This window comes from Nothoprocta perdicaria, unplaced genomic scaffold (genome assembly GCF_003342845.1).
Source record: "Nothoprocta perdicaria isolate Ctin4 unplaced genomic scaffold, notPer1 scaffold_204, whole genome shotgun sequence".
NCBI lineage: Eukaryota > Metazoa > Chordata > Aves > Tinamiformes > Tinamidae > Nothoprocta > Nothoprocta perdicaria.
Window position 1 is genome coordinate 1,282,099 of NW_020455250.1, and position 22,938 is coordinate 1,305,036.

The window sequence follows — 22,938 nt, forward strand, 5'->3', positions numbered from 1 at the left end:
CCTGCTTGTCGGGGATCAGAACAGTGAACGAGTAACTCAAATAGTAGTTCTAGCTGCTGCAATGGTGGATTCAGTTGCTGTTATCTCCTGACTTTCTTTTCTTCTTGAGGAGGATAGTTCAGCATTCATCTGGAGTATTTTGTCATTGGACACAAGCAAAGGAGAACAGTTGTTGCACTCTTGGAGAGGCAAACTGCTAGCAAGAGAACTTCCTGGGCTGGGCAGGAGCAGGTAGATGTTAAGATAGCCAGGATGTCACATTATCTGAGGATGGTCTGTGTTGATGATCGCTTCTATGGTGTGAATGTTTGTCAGGCAGAAAATGGATAAAGAATGACCATGTTGGTGTTGAAAAGCTGTCAGGGCTGCCAAAAAAAAGATGAGGGCTCTGGAGTACAGTGGAGCAAGCACATATCCTTTAAGAGAGTTTTTGAGGCCCTCCAGTGATACCTCCAGGAGATCCAGTCTTTCTGGCAGTGCTCTCTGGTCACATGAAGAGAACCTTGATTAGACAGGCACGACTCCGGATCCTTCTGGAAATTAATGCACACTTTTACAATTATAATGTAGTTGAACAAAACAAGCACCATCTTGTGCAGCTATGTAAACCATAAACTTTTTTGGCAAGGCAGATGTGGCATCTTCAGTGCCTGGAAAGCACCTAACATGCTGTGTGGGCTCACTACGGTAATCCAAATTGCAAATGCTAAAAAGGCTTTGATTTTTTTAAAACTTTATTTTTTTTTATAAAGTGGTTCTTGGCTTAATTTGGGTAGGCAAGAACTTCACAGACTGCATTGGGGCACTCTGCGTGTTTCCTCAGGCCCTCATAGTTAATCAATGTCAAGCTGTTCCTCCCTATCCTTCTGTGAGGCGATACCTAAAGAAAGCTGCCCCATAACTTTAGTTTTAGCACTTCAGTATCAACTGCCTGAAAGATTTTTGTTCTTTAGGTATTCTTTCTGGGGAAGAGACTTTCCTGAGCTTATAGGTTCCATTGATATTTGGTATTTTGGTGCAAGCCAGAGAAGGCTTGGATGAATTTGCATGATACAAGCTGAGTTTTCAGTACATCCATAGTATAGTTTGATACTGGAAACCAGTATCCTCTTTTCTTTTTAGGTGGCCCTCTGGATCTCTCTGGTATGTAGAATTAAACATGTGACACAAGGAATTAGCAAAAACAGAATTTCAGGCCAGGAGCTCAAGTCTTCAAAGTTGTGATAAATGGTGAATGCAACTGTTCCCTCCAAAGGGGAATGTTTACCTGAATGTTTGATCACTATAGGTACATCATCCTGTGCTGTCAGGCAGTTCTGCTTTTAAAGAGTGTTTATATAGACAGCTGAAGTGTCTTACCAGTCCTTCAGGCTCTGTCACCACACCTTGGGAGAAGACTTCAGCATCTCCAGCCTGTTCCTTCTTGGTGTGCGCTGAGGCTTGCACCCTGGGGCCTGTGAAGATGTTACTGTCCCTACAGCAGTTCCAAGCAAGCTGTGATAGCCTGGCCCTTGACAAGAACTGGGCAAAACTGGGCCCAGCTTTACAGTGTTTTTACAGTCTGCTCCAGGTCTCTATAAAATATTTTAAATTACCTTCAGGTTTAAATTTTCCAATTTCCCATTCAACAGGTGTTGCCAGCTTATAGAAAGTGCAGCAGAAAAGAAACAAAAACATTAAAAAAAAAGAAAAAACCCTAATGGTATTGCAAATTTTGGCAAGTCTTTGACAGATGAGATTTAGAGGGGGAAAGAAAGAGGTTGCCCCACCCAAACTAAAACAAGTGCAGACCTTGCTTGCTTTTCCCAGCTGTCATGTTTTTTAGTAATGCATGAGTCCTCCAAAGGTACAGCAATACAGAGCCAATATGACTCTATATGAAAATATTGAACTTCTCGATTATTTTTCGTCTAATTTAATTGGAAGGAAAAAAGGGATGACGATTTTTGTCAAGGGAAAAAAAAAAAACAAATTTCAGGGATGCATGTTTTTGGAGTGGTTAAAAACCAACCTGAACGGGGCTTCAGGCAATGTTTTTTCAACTGCTTTAACCTCAAAGCGCGGAACAGACAGCTTTGTAGGCAACTGTAACGCAGAGGTGATTATGGCCGTGACTCACTTCCCTGCAAGGCATCCAGCTATCACCACACTTGGCGAGCCGGGCGCTGCGCGTGCGAGCGGGTGTCGGGCGATGCCGCGCTCCGGAGCGCTCCCGCAGCCAGCTGGGATGCTGGTGAGTTAGAGAGGAACCCGGATTCCCTCGGGCTCGAAGGCTTAGGGGCCTTGGGAATGTGCGATGGGTTTTACTTCCCTTTCCCTTGCTAATCCTTATGGGTTTCCTTTCAAGAGTCCCCTGAAGTCTTCCTGTGAGCAGGTGGTTGGGTTTGGAGTAATTAAAGGCCTAACTGTCTTACTACTAAGCCAGGTAGAATGGGAAGTGGGTGGAAAAGTGAAAGGGGCTGCTGCCATAATATCCTGCAGAAACCCTATTCTGTGGGTATCCAGTGGGATTGGGACCCAGGGCTCTCTGGAAGAGGGGATAAACTTGGAAAAAATTGGATATTGCTTTGGGTACCTTGGAGTACAGCTGACATCTTAAGGAGAAGCCACCATGTGGTGTTGGCGTTGGCAGGGAACATGCTGACAGAAAATGGAGACTATCAAAACTCAGTGACTCACTCATGCTGGGTTGGTTGCTCCATCTCCAAAAGATAAGGTGGAAGCCCAACAAACCTCAGGGAATGGAAACCACGTTGGTAGTGGTGTGAAGGATATTTTCTGAGGGAAGAAAGGAAAGATGGGGTGGTTTGCCCTGAGAGACGGACAAAAAAGGGCTGGTATGTGCATAAAGAATAAAGAGCCCCTTCCCAACTAAATGCAGGGGAAGAGGAGGCATTCAGAAAGATGGCAAATTCAAAGCTTAGAGGAAAACAGTGAAAATACTTTATGTTGCATTGTGAGCGGCATGGAATGTAAGTGTCAGCTCAGCAGGATGTCATTGGGAGAAATAAAGCATGGTTTGGGGGGGTGCGTGTGCACTGAGACAGGTGGTACACACAGATGATAAAAGGAGAGCTTTATAACCTTAAAAAAAAAAAAAAAAGCAATTGGTAGTATAAAGTTGTGCTTCACCTACCAGGACCTCTTGAAAGGTTATTTGGGTTCCTTCAGCCCCAGTGACAAGTTTCTTGCAGCACTGACTCAAGTGCCTGCTCCTGGATATTGTTTGTGGCAGAGCCCTGGGCAAGCCAGGCCGATGTGACTCAGTGTTGCCCTTCCCGAGTGAGCTGTGCTTGGCTTTGTGCATCCTCTGTTTGCAGAGGTGAGGCACAGTGAGTAATGCTTCCGTTCCATTAAAGAAAACGGAATAGCAAAGACCCTTAACTTTTTTATAATTTTTAAGACATACGTGTTTCATTTTAAGTTCCCTTCAGGCAAAGTCCGCTTTGGTAGTCAGCTTAAAACATGTTATAGACCATATTGCTATCATCATGAAAACAAAATACACACTGCTTTGCTTTGAGAAACCAAATGAAACTGTTTTTTTCTCTCCCTCCCTCCTTTTTTTCCCCACTCTCTTCAGTTTTTAATAAGTGACCGCGACAGAGACCCTCAGTGTAACCTGCACTGCTCCCGGTCCCAGTCGAAGCCCCTCTGTGCGTCCGACGGCAGAACGTACGAGTCCATGTGCGACTACCAGAGAGCCAAGTGCCGCGAAGCGAGCCTGAGCGTGACGCACCGCGGCCGCTGCAAAGGTAGGAGCAGTTCCAGGGCCCTCGCGGGCAGCAATGGCCGGCCTGCCTACTTAGACTGGGCTCTCAGAGCCAGAGTCTTCCACTCTGAGTAATCTGATTCAAACTGTGTGTTTTTTGTCCGAATGGGGATCTAGGCCTCGGGGTAGATGGCAGGACTAAGAATCAAGTGAATTACAGTGAAAGGCTGAAGAGCCAGAGTTATCACTGGGGGAAGAAGGAGAAAAAAACCCCAAACATGTCTGTGGATCAAAAGGAGTTGGCTGCGTGGAAATACAAAACCACATCCTTAAAGAAGAGATCTTCCTCGCTCCCTTCTCTGATGTTTAACTGAGGTACCTGGGAACAGCAGGAATGTGGAGTAAGGAAGAAAGTGTGTGCACAAGATGTATATGTCTGGGAGAGGGGTAGGCAGCCCTTTTGTGCTGAGCTAATTAAGAAGACAAAGTGCTTGCAAGTCTTTACATGGCCTCTTTTTTTTTCTTTTTGCCTGTCTGCTGTTATAGCTGCCCTTGGAAATAAGCACACTGCTTCCTTGTCATCTCTGCTTTCCTTCAGCATAGTCTGAAGATGAAGCTGCAACTCTTCTTAGGAATGTTGGTTTCTTGTCATACAAATGATTTGCTTCTGCAGTGAAGTGAAAAATCAAGTTGAGTGCATTTCCTGAGAGCACAGTTGGCTCAGAGGGCAGATGGTGCAGATGTTTTTAGCAATTGGTTAAAGTGACAGGAGAAACTTGTTAAAATCCCTACGGAAGGATAAATGGACATGTGTTTAAATTTGACTTTTTTAAAGGACTCTTACTATTACAAAAATGCTTTTTTATTTCTTTGTCAGAATTGCTGGGTCTAAAATAGACATTCCATCTGAATGTAGAAATGAGCTTTTTTAGGTGAAATATAAGCATGACCAGAAATAAGGGTTTCTTGTGAATGGTTACTCATTAGAAGGCAGCTTGCTTGTATGTATGTACCCCTGCTGAATGCATCTACGGCAGCTTTTACCATATAGTGTAGGAAAGGCCCTTTGATTTGTGTTGCTTTCTGAATACTGGAAGTCGAGAGTCTTGCTCCCAGGAGCCCCAGGATTCCTTGTAACCAGCACACTTGCAAGTAACACAGTAAGAAGCAGCAGGATGGAACTTTATCATTTCTTGAGCACAGTTGCTTAGCTAAAACTTCATGACTGATACTGGCATATGAACTGGCACTCTCCAGTCACTTAAAACATGAGTCTTGCACAGAAATCTACTCTGGAAGTGGAGATGATGTTGATTGTCAAGTTGCACAACCTGCTGTATATCATGATTGTGGAGTCCCGAAGAAGTAACTGATTTTTTATTAAGCTCGGGTAACTTTTATTTTTATTTTTTTTTTCATTTTAACTTTCAGCTACAACAGAAATGTTTAGCTGGAACCTCTCATTCTCCTGTGTTCTTTTCTTTTACTCTGTGTTATTCTACAGCACTAAACCTAGGGGCATTTGACAACTGCAGATCCTACTCTCAACCCCCTATCTAATGCTCCAACTAATTGCCGGGAAGTGGGAATGTAATTTAGCCACTATGTTCAAATTTACCTTTGCTGGCAACTTAGATGTGTGATGCTATGGAGAAGTACTTCGATTTTTCTAGTTGCATTAGAGATATGGCCTTTGGTTGTGCATCAAGGTCACTGCTCTGGGCAAATACAGACAGTTGTAAGACAGGGATGTGTGTGTGACTACAGGTACTTGGCTAGGTTTGTCTGTATCATACTCTCAAAAATCATACCTATTGCCAGCGTTTTTCAAGCATCTCTACCACAGCAGTAGGGCACTTGGTTTATGCTGAACAGCCTTCATTTTCCCTGCATGACAAAGACATGAAGTCCCATAGAACTGGAGGGATCCTGTGGGTCATCGAGCCCTGGCAGCCAAAATTGTGACAAACACCATCCTGGTTTTCCTTTACAAAATGAGCAATTTTAGGTTGTGCCCCTCTATCTGAGGAATAGAAAAGAGATAAAGGTGGGTAATTAAAATGAGGAGAAGCAGCAGCATATTGTGGACAGCAAGGCCACAATACTGTACCCCTGTCTACTATAGTCTTTTACTTTCATGTTCTAATAACTCAAATTATGCTTATATCAAGACAAGCTAAAGTGAGAACAGAACCTTCTGATTCAGTTTAGCTCTCTGCTCTATCTCAAGAACTTAAGGACCTTTAAAAATGAGATTTTGCTTCCCCCTTGGGAACTATAACTCTTATTTAGCTCTTGTTCCTCTCCAGCTTCCTTGGGTGCTTTTCAGTGAAACTGTTCTAGCACTAAACTATCAATCTCCCTCCCAAACCTCCCCCACCTGATGAAGGGTTAAAAGTCAGGAGTAGCTTAAAACAATCACACTGAGGGCATCTGTGACAAATGGAGCCACTGATGGGAGCAGAGAGAATAATTCCAGATGGTGTAGCTGTGCATAAAATACACACCCAGGCACTCCTACCTGCAGCCCTGGTCAGCAGACATCTTTTGATCATAGATTAGCAGAATTTTTGTCTCAGAATTTTGCAATTGTGAAGGACAAGAACTTGTTAAATGGAACTTGACAAACTGACACAATTATGCAGTGGTTGTGAGAAAGGAGGTGGGGTGCCCTAAAAGTTGCCCCAAGAGATTTTTAGTGGATGAGTTTGAAACTCGGTTACAGAGCTTGTTCTCTGAGCTTGTTCTCAGATCACAAGTCGCATAGGAAGAATAAACCGATCTGTAAGTTACTGCTGGGGACTGCAGCAGGAGTCTTCAGCCCATGCTTCTGAGCTACCTGACTGCACACAGGAATTGGCTGACAGTACTGGGAGGGAAAGTCTCATTCTGACTGATGGATTTATTTGAAGGTAATCTTTCTCTTCTATCTGTTTCCTTAGTCTGCTTGTTAGGTCCATGTGTCTTAGAAATCTTTTTTTTGTTCCTGGTCAAGGGAGAGAGGAAAATGGGTCCTTCATAGGAAGCACACTGGGCAATAAAATCTAAATGAAGTCCTCAATTATTTTACAAATATAGACATGTTTTTAGAGGTGCTTCAAGTCAAGATCTCTAATAGCAATGGTGTCTGGGTATCAAAGAAGGAGCAAAGTATGCCAGCATGAATGGAAAAATGTTGGTGATAGCTGGTGTGGGACTTCTCAAAAGTGAAGGGGAAACAGGGGAGAATGGAGAATGATCAACAGACCCTGTGGGACAGACCCATTTTTGTAGTTTGCTCAGCTTCCATTTTTGGCTGCTTTATGCAAAGACCATAGTTCACTGGCTTGAGTACGTGGATATGAATCCACAGGCTTCAGCGTAGCTGGACTGCTTTGTGCCTGACTGGGACCTGGCCTGTATGTGAGACAGTTACCTAATGTGACCATAAATAGCTCAAAAGCTCTTTGGATCATTTTTTACCCTTTGAGCTTTTGGTAAAAACAAAGTAGAATTAAAACTAAATAGCTAGAGTTTTGTGGTTGCATAATATAAGCTTTCTGCTGGCATTATGGAGGTGCCTGAAGATGTTTTACTTTGTATTAGGATAGTTTGGATCTTTGCACCATGATGTTGTGTGGTGTCAAACAACCGTTTTCTGGTGATGAGAGCGTGCTGGAATTCCTGGGGCCCATTCATAGATGTGCAATGCATGTTATGAGGGACTTAGTAGGCTCATTTGAATAAGCTTGGTGACTGCTCACAGAAAAGGTTATCATGTTGACTTCACTGCAAAATCCAAAATTCTGTACATCTGAATTTTGCAAATTAAGCCCTGTATGTTAGGAATATTAATCAGTCTCCTAGTTGCAGATACTAACTTCAGAGCAACAAAATTTCTTTAAAATGCAGTTTGAGCATCAGTAACTTTGTCTTAAATTTCAAGGCATTTAAGGTCAAATCATTAAACAGAAACTTAGAAAAATCATTTTTTTATCTCCCCTTAATACAGGGGAGAGAAGATCTTATTTAGACTCTGGGCAATGGAACTGGAATGCATTAATGCATAGGTCTATGAGCCTACCTCTTAGCATCAGGCTTTAGTAAAACTTGCAGTGCATCTTAAATTTGGGTAAGCTATTTGGCAGCTACTCTTTAATCCTTGGCACTTATGTCATATTTTACATTTTCTAATTAACAAAGCAAAAATAGTAAGGTGAAGTCATCCCACTGAAATCACATGTTGATGCAAACATTATAAAAATACCAATCTGTGGGGAGCAGAAGGAATTTGACAGTCCTTTTAAAAACAAACTGGTAAATGTTGATATTAAAAACACTGTTTTTACTGGAACTGAATTGTGAAACTACAGACAAAAAAGATAACAGTATGCATACACCTCCAGCCTGTGTGGTGTAGATGGCTGTTCCAAGTGAAGGCTGTGAAAGGACTGATGTGACCTTTGTAGATCAATGAGGGAGGATGGGAGAAATAATTAGTGCTGAGTATTCAGGAACAGGGGGAAAAATGTATTTCTGTACTCTTCAGCAATTTCTGAAATGACACTGCTTGAGCCAAGGGTTGAAATGAGAGAGGATGTGGCTAAAAAAATGAGCTCTTAAATTGGTGCTGTAGTGATAGCAAGCTAGAGTGTAGTCTACTGAGTGCTAGCAGTTGGCTTGATCCATGAAGGCCAGTTAAAGCTGCAGGAGGGACATTGTCACCTTAGCAATAATGTGTTTATATTGTCATCTCTGTCTAGTAAGACCTTCATTTGCATGGATATTTGCATGCTCATTCGCCAAACTGAACAAACATCTCAGTTAGACTCCCTTCTGGCTGGGCTCCAAATAGCTTAATGCTGCAGGTGATCCTACAGAAAGTTTGTTCCTACCAGGTGTGTGGTGAAGCAGCCAGCCTGTCACGTAGGTGCTGCTGTGCATGAATGTGGTGAGTGCCAGCACCGAAGCAGACACTCTGGAAATGCCTGATGCTTCTGCTTCATGTTCCGAAGAGAGGACAAAATATTACATCTACATGACACGATTTTCACTAGGTATACTTGTCTGCAGCCCTGTGTCCTGGAGACTAGAAAGCACATGTGAATTTGTGCTTTGGTTGTCACGTGAGAGACTAGCCACTCTTTTCTTCCATTCCTCTTCTTCTTGCAGTGCTCCATGATCTGTGCAGGGTTCTGCTGCTTAGTTGTGTCCTGTGAAGCAGAACACGAAAGCATGTATTTTCATCTGACAGCTATGCCATCTGATTTTGTAGAATGTCCCATCTCCTCAAGGCTAGACTATTAAGCTTCAACAGGAGATCTGCATGAGATACTAGGTGTTGCAGCTGGCAATATTGCTTTTCATCCCCAGTAGAATGTGTTTAAATGGACAGTGCTGCCAGCAGAACGATCCAGGACTGTGGCTGCATGCAAACAAGTTCTGCTCATACGGTGGCTCATGCAAGAGTGTGTGGGGGGAAGTTCCATCAGGTTATGCCAAGGCTTCCCTAAATTTAGGGCAAGCTTAATTCGTGAAAGCCAGGATTAGAAGGGACATAAGGCCATGGAGAGGGGTTGGATAAATGACTTGGTCACACAGTGAATGAGTCGGTGGCTGAATTGGTATAGGTTGGATAGTCTGGCTTTGCAACCTACTGAGTAGTAGTAACCTGCTGTTAATAATTGCTTTTTTTTCCAAATGGAAAGAGGGTTAACTGACATAATTCCAGAAGGCCTATGAAATACTGCTTAGAGTTCATTAATGTGGGGCATTTAAAATGAACCTGGATAGTCACTTTTAGCAAACCTGCTACTTTTTCTTGTAAAAACATGAGTTGCATAAGTAGAGCACTTGACTTGGAAATGTTATTGTGCATCTTAATAAAAACTGACCATTTATAGCACTGTTTGGTTCTGCAGTGCTAGTTATGCTTAGATGGAAAGTGCAAATTCAGCTGATCTGAGAGCCCAGGTCAGCTTTCTACTTCAGTGGTAGAATTGACTCTGTTGTGAAAGTCCAAGTGAGAGGTGGAAGCAGCATGTAGGATCTTCAGGGATCCAGTAGAGAAGCTTTGGTAAACATGTGACAGGGCCTGGCAGAAGGGGGTGTCAACTTTGACTCTTTATGGTGCTGCTGAGGGATCTGGTGGCCAGCTTTTGCAGTTTCTGCACTGAAGATCTTCGAGTAAGCGGAAGAGCAGGAGGGATGCAAATCCAGGTGGCAGCATCCCATCAAAACAGATGCTTGCTGTTTTTCTATGCTTTCCAGACTGAGCAGTAGCAGCACCCTTAGGTATTTTGTTTATAAGTGTAAATGCCAAGTGTACGTGCTATCCCTACAGAACAGGACTCTCCTTTTGACCCATGGGTAGCCAATATGAGCCTTAGGTGGATCTATGCCCTGTACTGGTGAGCTAGACCTGGAAGGGGTTTAAGGTCCTGTGAGGTGCTGGCATCATGTGAAATGGAAGCACAGCTGAGATGTTAACCCTGTCGGCATGCTCATAGTACAAATGTTTTTTCCTTAGCAGCAAAGTGAATAACTGGTACAAGGAAGTGTAAGGTATGCTTGGCCCTATCCATCAGAGCCTTGTATGAACATGGGAAGGTGGAATTTCAGGCAGCATGAGTGTTAGTTGTTTTAGCATCTTACTGGGAGACTTCCTAGGGAAATTAGCCAGCTAACTCATAGCTTGATTGCCTGGGTTCACACTTGTTTGGGGGACTGTCAGTGCTAACTCATGTCTGCCTTTTAAGTGTGCAGGTAATGGTTCTTGATGCCTTGCGTGTGTTTGTTTGTTTTTCCCAGCTGCACGGTGCATCTGGTAGCTTTTGAAGAGGCCAAATGGTATTTGCAATCTGAGCCTGCTTTGCTTCTCTCTCTGTAGATGCTGGCCAAAGCAAGTGTCGATTAGAGAGAGCTCAAGCGCTGGAACAAGCAAAGAAGCCCCAGGAAGCAGTCTTCATCCCCGAGTGCAATGAGGATGGATCATTCACACAGGTAAAATGCCCACTGGTGTCTCAGCCAGGTTCTCGGTGCCTGCAAGAGATTTGTTGCTATCTGGTAAGCTAAGTGGGGAGAGCACTGCAGTTGCACTCGGGTTTGCTCCCTGAGGTGAAGGGTGCTACAAGCTGAGGACCATTTAACCAAGTAGAAACTTTGATTCAGGCATAAGCTGTACCCTAAGACACGCCTGTGTATTGACACCCACCTCTAGCACTGCTTGGAAATTGTCATCTTTGCTAAAAGTTGCCGGGGAGGCCAAGTGTTCTCTGGAGACGAGCTACAAGCAGAAATGTGGTTCACAGAGCAAGCTGCCTTCTGCTGCTGTTGCCAGTACTTCATGAATCCCAGCAAAAGAGAGGAGCTCCCTAGGGCTCTCTGGAGCCCCTTGCCTCTGCACAGCGTTTTGTGACAGCCCCTTGCTTCCTGTGCTGTTCTCCATTATGCCTGAAATGGAGGTGATGAGACTGGCCACGACACTTCTTGTTTGGATTTGTGATTCTGTAGTATTCATTTGCTGGGGCTTAGTGATAATGCTGGGTGTGGAGGCTGTTTCCTAATGCTGCTTCTCATGAGAAACAACTACTTCAGGCAAGGATAGCAGAGGAGCCGTATGTGCTTCTTGTGGTTTGACCTTTCAGATTTATGCAAAATGAACAGTCAGTTATGGCCACTGAGCAGCTTCCACAAATGGTTTTGTTTGGAGCAGTCCTACAGACTTTTGCAGAAATTTTAAGTAGTTGTGGCAAAATACAATCCAAAATATAATCAATATTGTTTCTAAAAGATGAGAGACTAGAAGCTTTGGGGCTTGTTCAAACACTTTGTGATGCCTGAGGGAAGAGAAGAGGAAAGATAACCCACTTAAAATGTTTATTCTCCCCAGCTTTACCCTCTCATTATCATCTGATGTGTAGGAGTGTTTTCATTTTGTTTTTATTCTTTTATAGTGAGATAGGAAAAAAATGATCTGTTCTGCCAACTTCTTTGCATACTATTTTAGAGCAGCATCCTATTTGTGTATAATGTGGACTGTTTTGGGAAGGTGAGGGATGAGAAGAGGTAAGTGTTCTGTGTTGAGCTTTATAGTTCAAGAAGGAAAGGGGAAGTAAGGCTGGCTCCTCAAAGTCTTCCCAGCACTCCATCACATGCTGGAAGGTAAGACAGAGGGTGCAAGTGAAACTTTCATTCTAATAGGCTGGAATGAGGGTGTAGCTGATAAAGCTTTATTTTGGATGGTTTTATTTGGTAGCTTGATACTAGTGTCTGGATGGTTAAGTAGTTGATGGGCTGCTTTCCTGCATTCCCAGACCAATATGGGTTGCCAGGATTTTCGGAGAAGGAGCAGCACGAAACTGCTTACAAAACTTGAATGCTCTGAGCTAGAAGCCAAGCAACAGCTTTCCCCCATTCACTCCTTTTAAAAACAGATGTATGAACACTAAATGCTTTTGTTTTACCTGGCATAAGGAAGGAAGCCTCTGATTCCTTTTTAAGTGTCCTTATTACGAAAGGAATGATAGGAATTTCAGTTAGTGTGCTGTGTTCCACATACCTTAGGAACCAGTTTCATCATTTGGATTGTGGCATTTAAGGTCATTGTCCCCACATAAGATGTCAATGAAACAGTGGCTGAGGAAGAGAACAGGTTTTAGCCTGCTTTTGAGACAAGTGTTTCTTTTGATTTCTGTTCCAATTAGCTTAATTTTGATTTAAGAGGGTGATTAAAAAATTTTGAGCAGAATTTTGAGCAATCTACACTAGTTTTGCTTCCAGCAACTCGGATCTAGTCCGATGTGGGTCATTTCGATGCTGCTTTTTATGTCCAGAGAATTTAAGCATGAGGGAAAACCTCTTTACCCCAAGAGTGATTGCAACAGGTTACCTAGGGAGGTGGTAGAGTCTCCTTCCTTGCAGATGCCTGCCCAGATTGCTTTCCTCCTCCAGAAGCAGACTGGGCACAATTATACGCAACATTCCCTAGGTGATACTGCTTGAGTGAGGACTGCTGGGCTAGATGATCTGCAGAGGTCCCTTTCAACCTCAACCATTCTGTCGTTCTGTGAATTGACACCTCCAGGTTCTCTTCTGCATCTCCAGGTTCTGTTCTACACAGAAATGCGCAGAAGGCCAGTTTTGTGAAATGTCTGAAGCCTTGCTGAAGCTGGCTCATACCAGCTTATTCTTGTTGGATACCTGGAGAGTAGCTGTATGCAGACTTCATCTCAGTTGGGAGGTTCAGAGCAGAGCAACATCTCTGGACAAAGTTTCTAGAAAGAATAGCCACCATGCTTCTCAAACTTCAAACCCCCTCTCAACAAAGATCTAAGCAGACTCGCATATTTCAGACTAAATTCTGTATTTAGAGTTGACTGGGGACTTCTTTGAACAACACAGAATCTGGTAGATCTTGACCAGATTGAACTGTTGATTGAAATTTGATCTCTAATAGAGAGGATGATGATAAAATGCACGGTCAAAGCACAAAGTCACACTGTTCCTCTAAGATGCTCAAGCCTGTTTCTCCCACCTCTTGGAATTGCATGTAGTACAAAATGCGTGCTTGAGCTGTGGGACTGAATCCAACATCCACTGGAGGGACTGGTGGCTTGTTAACCCAACACAGCTCCTGTGCTGTTCTGTGAGGTGCACGGTGCTGGGCTCCACGATTGAGGGGAGACCAGAAGCACCTTGGTTCCTTCAGCTTCTCTGCAGTAATATCATCTCTTCAGACTAGATGGTTACATGCAAAGGTAAAAGGGAGGACAGCCTGAAGGACGAGACCTTAGTTTTGTTCGCATTAGCATGTATGTTTTCAGTACCCAAAAAATCTCCTTTCTTAGTCTGCAAATCTAGAACAATGACACTATTGCTTTGACTGCCCATCTTCCCAGGCAGGGCTAGTCATAACGTGTTTTGTGTACTTCAAGGGGAACAGACACCCGTCAAAGCAGTGGTTTCCATTACTGGCTCTATGCAACGCATCAGCTGCTTGCTTTATGCTAGGAGTTGATGTATTGTAAAGATCTCCCCAAATGTTTTGGTACTGTCTGTACATCTGAAAATGTAGCATGGATTTGCAGCACGGAAGAGGTGGTGGATTGGCCGGCATGATGGGATGACAGTGAGAGCAGAGCTGATGAACAGCTCTGGAAGATGAAGCAGGGCTTCTCCTGTGCTTTTCAATCCTATGTGGGGAATACAACTTTCCATAAATAGTCTGTCTGCACTTAGGCTATAGCAATAAAGCACATGTTCTTCACAACATAAGAAGGTTTGATACAAGTAATCTGATTAATTATAATTTGATTAATTATATTCCATTGAGATAGCATACTGCTGGGCAGAATTGTCCATCACTAAAACCAGTTTCTGTTTCCAAGACTCGCTCTCTCCTTTTGTTGTTATGCTGTATTTTGCATAAATGCCATTCCCTTTCCATGCTGCACTTAACCTGCTGTGATCTGTTCTTTGTAAACAACAGGCTGTATTAGGTAATCTGCACACTTCCTTTTGCTGCTTAGTGCCATTGGGCTTGTTGCCATGGGCTGGGAGAAACTTGCATTCTTCACAGTTTTCCCCCAAGGAGTTTTTTAGAAAAGGTTGCTCAAGTTGTAAACGGCATCAGTTTCAGATGATAATGAACGTGAATAACTTCGACCCTGCTTTGGCAGTATAGTCTTGTGTGGCTTTGTGGGGTGTCTTGCTTTTTGCCACCTTCTTCCATTTTTCTTGGTTGCTTTTCCTTGCAAGTTCTCATGTAAGTGGCTGAGAGCAGTATTCTGCTTGGAGAATTTCTTTGAATTTGGGGCTGTGAGAACTGCAGCTGCTGATGCAGTTGTTGGGCAGCACTGAGGTTATCCTCACAGTGAGTGTGTCAGTCACTCTTGTCTTCTGATGATGGGGTCAGTAGCTGGTTTTCATCATTAGATGGGAATCGAACAGTGTCCAGAACTCTCCCTCTCACGCATTTGGCAGTATCAGCGTGATTGGAGAGCGTAAAGGGTACCATGGCCCACAGCAATAGTTTCATTCTGTGTTAGGCTAATCCTTGTACAAGGATTAGTGCAGTCCCAACTCCTCCAAAGCCACACCGGCGGACACGGGGCTGCTCTGCTAGCACACAGGGCTCTTTCACCACCTCAGGCAGTCTCTGCATGGGCTAGCAGAGCGTGATGCTGAGCAGACTCACGAGCTCATCCCTCAGTGCAGCGAGTGCTGCGTGGCACCACGTAGACCTGTCCCACCTTCCCTGTGTAGTCCTCGTGCAGTGCTCATGCTCTGGCAAGACTAAGCTCTCAAGCACTTACCTCTCCTTTTAGAAGGGAAAAGCACATTCTCTTTTACTCAATTAAACAGACTTTCTTCATAAGGAATCTGAACTTCAGTCAATAGATATTTCTGGCTTTTATTTTTGATTAAGGGAAGATATCCCTTCTGTAAAAGACTCAAGCTGGAACTCTGTGGATGTTGGGATTTACTTGGTAGCTATGAGCTCACTTTCCTATTGGAGGTTTTGTTTTGCCTCCTATCTGTGACTGACCTAAAGATAACCCACGGCAAGGAGGTGGCAGCTCAAATTGCATATGGTATTTCTTCAAAGAAGCACCAGCCAAGAGAGCAAAGGAAGAGACTCTTAAAGCATTTATTTATGGAATGGGGCAGGGTGTTAAGGCCATTCATTCCTAATTGTAACAGTCATTTTCTGCACCTAAAGAAGGGGTCTTGTGCTCTAGTTTGGGAATACCTTTTTTGAGTTAAAGATGGTATCTGTGCCAGAAAGATTGTGTTGGAAATATGCTAGAACGTGGCTAGGATTCTTTTACCACAAATCACTTCTATTTCAGGTTATATTAATAGTAAAACATTTCTGTGGAGCAAACATTTCTTGACTGGTGCATAGATGTGAGGAAGGAGGCTGTTGTATAAAGGCCCCATAGGAATGTTTGTGTCTGGACAATGTTGTCTAGAAACAATTAAATCTTAGCAGAGAACATTTTTTTTTCTTAAAAGAGAAGGATTTAAGGTTTTAAAAGAATCCTAAAGAAGCCCAAGCTTAAGATGCAGACTGATTAATAGCTCCCTGAAATATCTACAGAGGCAAGGCAGGCTTCTGATGATAGTGAACTTGTAGTATAGCAGAAAGAGCACAAGATCGAGGGTGTGTGTGGTTCAGCAAGACATTTAAATGAGAACAGAGGTGCCACCCCTTAGAGTGAGGATAAATAGGGATGAGGCCAGTGTGCAGATTCCCTGCCACTGATCTGAGACTAGAGGACATTCTAGATGAGCCTCAACAGCTTAAAAAAATAAAAGACATGACTAAAGAGTTCTCATGTGAATCTTTTTCCTGCTTTCTGGGTCAGGCCGGAGGACCTAGTGTTTTTTTGATGGCTTCTCTAGGTGTTTTTACAGTATGGACAAGCAGGAGCCGAATGCAGCCAGGCTTTGGTGCCTGCCACACATGCAGTGTAACAGGGTAGTGCTCTCAGCGGTGGCCTTCCAATACTGAACATGTTTTCTTCTTCCTCTCCTCTGAAATATTGTTTTGAATTCAGAAAGAATGTTTTGTTTCTTCCCTTCTCCTCTCCACCCTGCCATTACTAAAGAAGCCAGAAAACATTTGTTTTTGTCGGAGCTGCCACTGGATAGGAATCCTTTATCAAGCTGTCTGAACAGCATTTGCAGGCGAGTCTGAATGCTCTTACTGTGTTCGGTGCTTGTTCAAGACCCTCTTACAGCAAACTCTAGCTTTCTATAACCACAGAGACCGGTTTCAGCCATCCCAGAACTGCTGTCTTGCCACTTCTATCTCCCTTATAACCTGTCCATACATCTCTTCCCCATTTCTAGTTTATTTTTTGGAAACAAGCCCTTGATTCTTCTTTGTCAAAAGGCTGTAAAGGGACGATCCAACCAGCGTGCTGAGAAGTTTGGGGCTGCTGTGGAAACTCGTTCTGGCATCGGCAGGGAGATACTGAAGAAGTCCCAACAATCCCTCTTCTCTCAGGAATGAAGAGGCAAAGGAGCCTGCCAGTGACTATAGTTTTCATGTTTTCATATTTTAATGAATGTGATGAGGAAAAGGGCTCATTCAGTCGCTAGCATGTTAGCTGCTGTTTGATTTCACACGCTGTAATGTGGGGAACAGAGAAGCAGCTGTCATGCTCTTAATTAATTTGGGCAATGGTGACAGAGTAATTTTTGTTGGATGCTTCCCTCATGCTTTTCATCCTTCAGCTGAGGCATAATTGAGAGGACCTTTCCGTTGTTCCTAAAAAGTAGAAATTGTGGCTTCCTGCATAATCAGACTCAGGTGCTACAGGATTTCAAACTGCACTTTGATTTTTTTTGAAAGTTGTTTACCTGTTGGTGGAGGATCAGTTGAAAGACTGCAGTGCTTTACAGGTTTTATTTCTCTGATTTTGTGTTATAACTTAACACATTCAACTGTGTGACAGCCATATGTTAATTTGAGCTATAGATACTGAGCTCTATCTGCAGTGTGCATTTGTACCAGTAGCAAGGATTCCGTAGCTGAAACTCACTTAGCAATCAAGTCTGTTTTGTTTGGAGAATTGAGAATGCCTTTTTCTGACACAGTGCTCAGCGTTGAGGCTGATGGGAGCAAAGAAAAGAAGAGCCAAACTCACGTAAACTCTTTTCAAAGTCCCAGATAAGAAGCTGAATAGCTAAGAATTAGGTTTGTGCAGTAAGTTGGTGCAATTTCTATAAGATTGTGCTTCTGAGATAACAATATTTAATAATTTGGCTACTCTGGGAGTAAGATAAGAAAGACATTTAATCTCAGGCGGAAGATTTAAATAGAGGTTTAAAATAATAAAAGCTAAGCCTAAACTCTCTGGAAATGGTACAAAAAAAGCTGTGAATTTTTCAAGATTCCCTGCTACAGGAGCAGTGGAAGATGTTAGTCTCCGTGGAATAGCTGACACTGAACTCTGTGTGTTGTTTTAGAGATGATACTGCATCAGTTGATATTTTTTATTTTCCAGCCTTAAAGCTGCAAACTGTGTAGACTGTAGGCATCTCCCAACACAAAGACAATCAGAGAAGTTGACTGCAGGGATTTTTGAGATTTGAAGTGTCTGTTCTTTGTGGGTAGTTGTCTAGTTGTTAGGAATGAGAGTGAGGGCTGAGTCCCCATCAGCTACTCTTGTCAACAGCAGGAAAGTCCTTCTGTGCTGTGGTAGAACATTTGGTTGATGTGAAAGAGCTGTTGGTCTGAGATTTATTGCTTGTTTTTTTTCTGTTGGTGTGGGCAGGGAAGAACAGGCCATGGGATACCTGTCTCTAGTTGACCACCCTTTATTAGTTTCATTGCTCACAACGTTACTTCTCTTTTATGAGAGTAATGTTCTGGAGTACATAACTGAATGGTATGTAATTGGTAGCTTTGCTTTGGGATGAGCTGCATGACTTGGTCTTGGCTAATGCCTCTATCCTAAACTTATGTCCATACATTTCTTGAAGTCTTCTGACATTAGCTTTGTACTTTGGTTTTCTCAAGATTTGGCTAAAGGAACTTTTATGACCTGGGTACATCAGGTGTTCCAAAAGTTAGATGATGCATGAACATTTCTACATATTACTGCATAGGAAGAATAAAACATATAATAAAACAAGTGTATTTAGTATTTTTTAAATATTTGTGACCAGATACTGTGGTGTATAATGGCTTGGACATGAACACAACTTGTGCTCTCGAGTATGAAACAATGTATATGTGATCAGCAAAAATAAACACGAAGCACAGAGCCCCAAGCAGTTCCATTGCACTTGTTTTGAATGTGCCATTGATGGAGTAATAAGAAATATTTTGCAGCTTGATTAATCACTAATTACATTCATGGTGCCTCTGAGTAATTTGCAATCAAATTTGTGGCATACTAAGAGAATAAAAGTGAAAGCGTTCCGATAGCAGTGACAGTGGCTCTAGAAACATGAGTACATGAGATTATTGTTGGTTTTGGCCACCAAATGCAAACTTGGCTCAAGGCAAAATGATTGCTTTGCAGGTTAGTAAAGCCCAAGATAAACACACGGTGCTGCGTTATAATCGCTCTTAGATCATGTCTTATGTGATACTCAAAGCCTTTAAAAAGCCTGTCGTAAAGTCTCTGAACAAACTCTTCTGCCTTTGGGAACTGGAGCCAGCTGTCAGCAAGGGGGAATAATTGGTCTAGCTCTGGAGGATGCCTATGGAGGGCTGGGGACAAACACCCCATCACTCTTCTCTGGAAAAGACTTGCATGGGGTCAGCCACAGTGAGCTTGCTTGGAAAAAAAGAGGGAGCAGAATCAAGTTTGAAAGTAAAATAAAAAGGTAGTTTCAGAAATGATCTTCCCAGCTCTCTTGAGAACCGTGTTGATGGAGCTAGCTGTAGTTTTTGGTAGTGTAGACATTTCTGTACTATTTCAAGATCCTGGAAGCTGTCGTGGGTGGACTTGGTCAATGGTAAAGCTGTGTTTACTGGAAAGTTTCTGAAACTGTTAGTATTTATACAGGTAGCTTTATGATGGTTGTTTACTCCTGTCTCAAGGGAAGTCAAAAGGCATCCTGACTTTCATCCAAATGTTGATCACTTCCTGAAAGCTGAGGCAAAGACTCTAGTCGGAGGACTTATTAATCTGGTTGGAACTATAGTGCCACTGCAGTAAGATATCTGTACATGAGCAAGAAGAGTCTGCTAGATCAGGTTTCCTCTTTTCTTTCTTTGCAGGTCCATAGTTGAACTCGCACTCCGGTTTCCCTTCATGGTGCTGGGCAATTCTAGGCATTTTGTTCAGATGAAGAGCTTCAAGGTTAAGCAGAATAAATCTTATGCTGAGGATTTTTGGCTGCTTATGACCTTCATCAGATGTTCTTCAGTCCGTGTCAGTATGTGAAAAGCGAATGTGTTGGATCTTGCATCTACCACCTGGGTTGATGTGGGGCTGGGAAGCCCCAATTCTCTCTGGAGAAGATGCATTATCATATAGGAGGCAGTGTTCCACTTGTTTTTTTCTATGTTCACTGGACAAGATGTACTCAAAATGCCCACAGGACACTGTTCCCAAACACTGGCTGTGGGAACTGGCCTAGGGTGGCTTTTCCTCAACCCAGCTGGGATGTTCTAGGAATCCAAGGAGAACTTATATAATGGTGAATAGTAAAGAGAATCTGGAAAATGGTGGTTTGCCAGCAAGATGCTGGGTTACAATAGAAAAGGTGGGTGACAGTGAGACCTGAAATGCCTGTCTGTTTTACCTCACAGGTGCAGTGCCACACCTACACTGGATACTGCTGGTGCGTGACGCCCGACGGGAAGCCCATCAGCGGCTCCTCTGTGCAGAACAAAACTCCTGTATGTTCAGGTACTGTGGGAGTCTCTTCAACCAACACCTATGTGGTAATGGAAGGTGACTGGGGGAACGTGTCCTGTTTTGAGGGACACTCAATCTTTTCAGGTGATGGAGCAATTTGCCCAGTTTAAAAGGTGCAATGGGTATATTGTGCAGTGTTGTATTTCCCTTTTTGCTCGCCTGCATTTGAAACCTACAGGGTGGCTTGGGCTGTGTCTCCTCTGGCATTGCATCCTGCACTCAGGGTAGACCTGCAGGCTCACTGGGGAAAAAGTCACCAAGAAAACAAAGTGAAACCACAATTTATGATAGCTAAGATTGAATAGCTGTATTGCCATCAAGAGATTGCCATTAAAAATGGGGTAACTTCAATTCTTTTCCATGAGTTGTATCAAGTGGACCACAAAGTCATGTTGTCTTGCTGAGTGCCTTAAGCTGAAGCCTTGCTAAGGTTGTTTGGTGAGAAACAGGAAGCTATTAAACTGCTAGCCCCCAAATTTCGGGTCCTGCTGTTCTAATGGATTTGATTCTTCTACTTATACTGCTCAGTTCCAGGATTTCCCTGTTTGTTATGGGGCTGGCTGACAACGACAACGCATGTAAGGGCAGGGCATGAAGGCTGCCAGTCTGTTAGGTCACTACTTTTGTAAGGCGGGATGCCTTGGTGCTTTCTGTAGCCTCTTGGTTCGCTGCCCTGTCAGCGTTGCATCCCAAATCCATCCTCTTCTATACTTGAAGCAGCCTGACGTTGGGTGTCCTTTCTCTTTCTCCCCCACACACAGTTCACTGTAGCAGCCCAGAGCCCAAATGGGATGAGACTGGGGTGGTGGTGTTAGCTCTAGATTTTTCTGAGTGTCCTTGATTCTTAGTGCAGTTTTGGTAGGGCATGTTTTAGGGTGTTTGCTGATGTGTTCACTTAATTTTTGAGCCTTTTATTAACCTGTGTTACTAGGAAACTACAATGTTGGTTTGTCTATAGGACATATGACCTATGATTTATGTATGTGCTTACATGCTTTCTACTTTTAATTCAGCTTTAGATCTGTGATTAACTAAATTGCAAGTGAAAGAACCTAGGAAATAGTTTTAGAATGTGGTTTGTCTGGACCAGACTTAGGTCTGTTAAAGCTGTCTCCTTTGGAACTGACTTGATCCACATATCCTGAAGGATCAGTCTTTGTAATTCACAGTTTAGTAAGACTGCAAGGAGAATGTTTCTTGGGAATAAAACTATTTAAAAAAAAAAGTTTGTCATAAATTTTCACACTTCCATAATGGATTTGTTTCATTATGGAAGTTTATGAATTTGTTTTGCCTTTTATTTACTCTCCTTATAATGGAAAACTCCTCGATGAAGCCCTGAAACAAACTGCGGAAACAAATGTAAAGGCTGTTATAGGTTGTATGAAGGTTTGAGTGTATGCTAAGAAACAGGAGTTACCCTATTCAAGTACCTGCTGGATCTAGCTTATCCTATTTTCCTTTCATACAGTTGTGGATGTTCAGGAGTTGGTTGAAATTCATTTTCTGGAAACTGTTCCACTTAATCCCTTTCCTTTAGAATGTTGCTCCTTGTATGGCCTGTACGAACTCTCCCCACCTGGTTTAGATTTGTTCTTCCTGACATTTACAAATGGAAGAAGTGACTCTCTTTCCTTTGTGCTCTTGAAGTTATTGTATGTTTCCTACTAACACACCGTGCTGAGCTCTTTCAAGTCACTGGATCTAGCTACTAAAGATTTCTTGTTTGTTCTGACCCTATCCGTAATGCCTAAATTGTCCTTATGCTATCCTAGCTAGTTGAAGCTACAGGATCACCGAATCCTAAAATGAGTTGTTGGCAGGTAAAACCAACACTTTGTGTGTTGAAATTTTGATTGTGTTCATATGATTGCATGTCTTGTATGATCATGCAGCACCTTAAAAGAGCTCTCTTTCTTCTTCTCTTAGGTTCTGTAACTGATAAACCATCAAGCCAGGGTAACTCGGGAAGGAAAGGTGAGTGAAGTCCTGTGCTCCAACAAGTTGTTTTGTAATAACAGTTGCCCTGCCAAGTCCCTTGAGATAACTTAGAACTCGAGTTTCTAAACAGCTTGATGTGTGGGTGGCTTACGTGCCTCTAGACCACCCCATCAGCAGAAGAAAGAAGATGGTAGTCTGTTTATGCGTCACCCTGTGCAGCTGAAAACTATGGGCTGTGCTCCATGCTCAACGACTAAGCTGAAGTGTAAAAAAGAAGAGCTTCCCAAAGGAATGGCTGATACAAAGCAGAGGTGTCGGTCTTCTGCTTGCTGACCTTAATGGTAACTATCGAGCATTGCTCAGTAAAACCTAAGGAATAGGGAGGCCAGCAGCATGATTAGGGCGTTATTGGGAGTCACTGCCAATGTCATGGTTGTGGCCTTAAATGTGCTGAATGATTTTGTGTTAAGTAAAACTCTTCAGCCAGCTGGAACAGGATGAGTGCTCCCCAAAATCTCACTCTTCTGTACACGAGGCATTAGTCTGCCTTCAACTATTACTCTTGCATTTCTTGAGCAAGGCACTAGATGTGTTGCTCCCTTTTTCCCATACGCCTCTGTAGCCCTTCCCTGTCACCTGCATTCATTGAAGCCTTGGGAGAGGTGACTGGGGAATATACACTGATGAGGTGTCACATTTGTCTTTAGGCTTTCTCCACACTTTAATTTCCACCATGTCTTCTCCTTTTTCCCCATCCAATGTCAACTTTTCAGTTTATCTCCTTACTGCAGGAAAACTGTTGAGTGCATCCTCACTTTGAAGGTGAATGTGAAGGCTGCTTCCTGGGAGAAGTTCCTGTTTTGGTGTCCAAAGCAGGGTTTTTGCTGTTAACTCTGTAAACCTCTTTTTGGCACTTCA

The 22,938-nt window shown here is 43.0% G+C and overlaps 1 protein-coding gene across 1 annotated transcript in view; it reads left to right on the forward strand.

The window, feature by feature from the left end:
* SMOC1 (SPARC related modular calcium binding 1) overlaps positions 1 to 22,938 on the forward strand; it is a 120,892-nt gene that overhangs the window by 37,392 nt on the left and 60,562 nt on the right. Inside the window, exons 3-6 of the mRNA XM_026038224.1 lie at positions 3,584 to 3,755; positions 10,581 to 10,693; positions 19,971 to 20,070; positions 22,009 to 22,056. Coding sequence (XP_025894009.1) covers positions 3,584 to 3,755; positions 10,581 to 10,693; positions 19,971 to 20,070; positions 22,009 to 22,056 — 433 coding nt within the window. The remainder of the gene's footprint in view (positions 1 to 3,583; positions 3,756 to 10,580; positions 10,694 to 19,970; positions 20,071 to 22,008; positions 22,057 to 22,938) is intronic.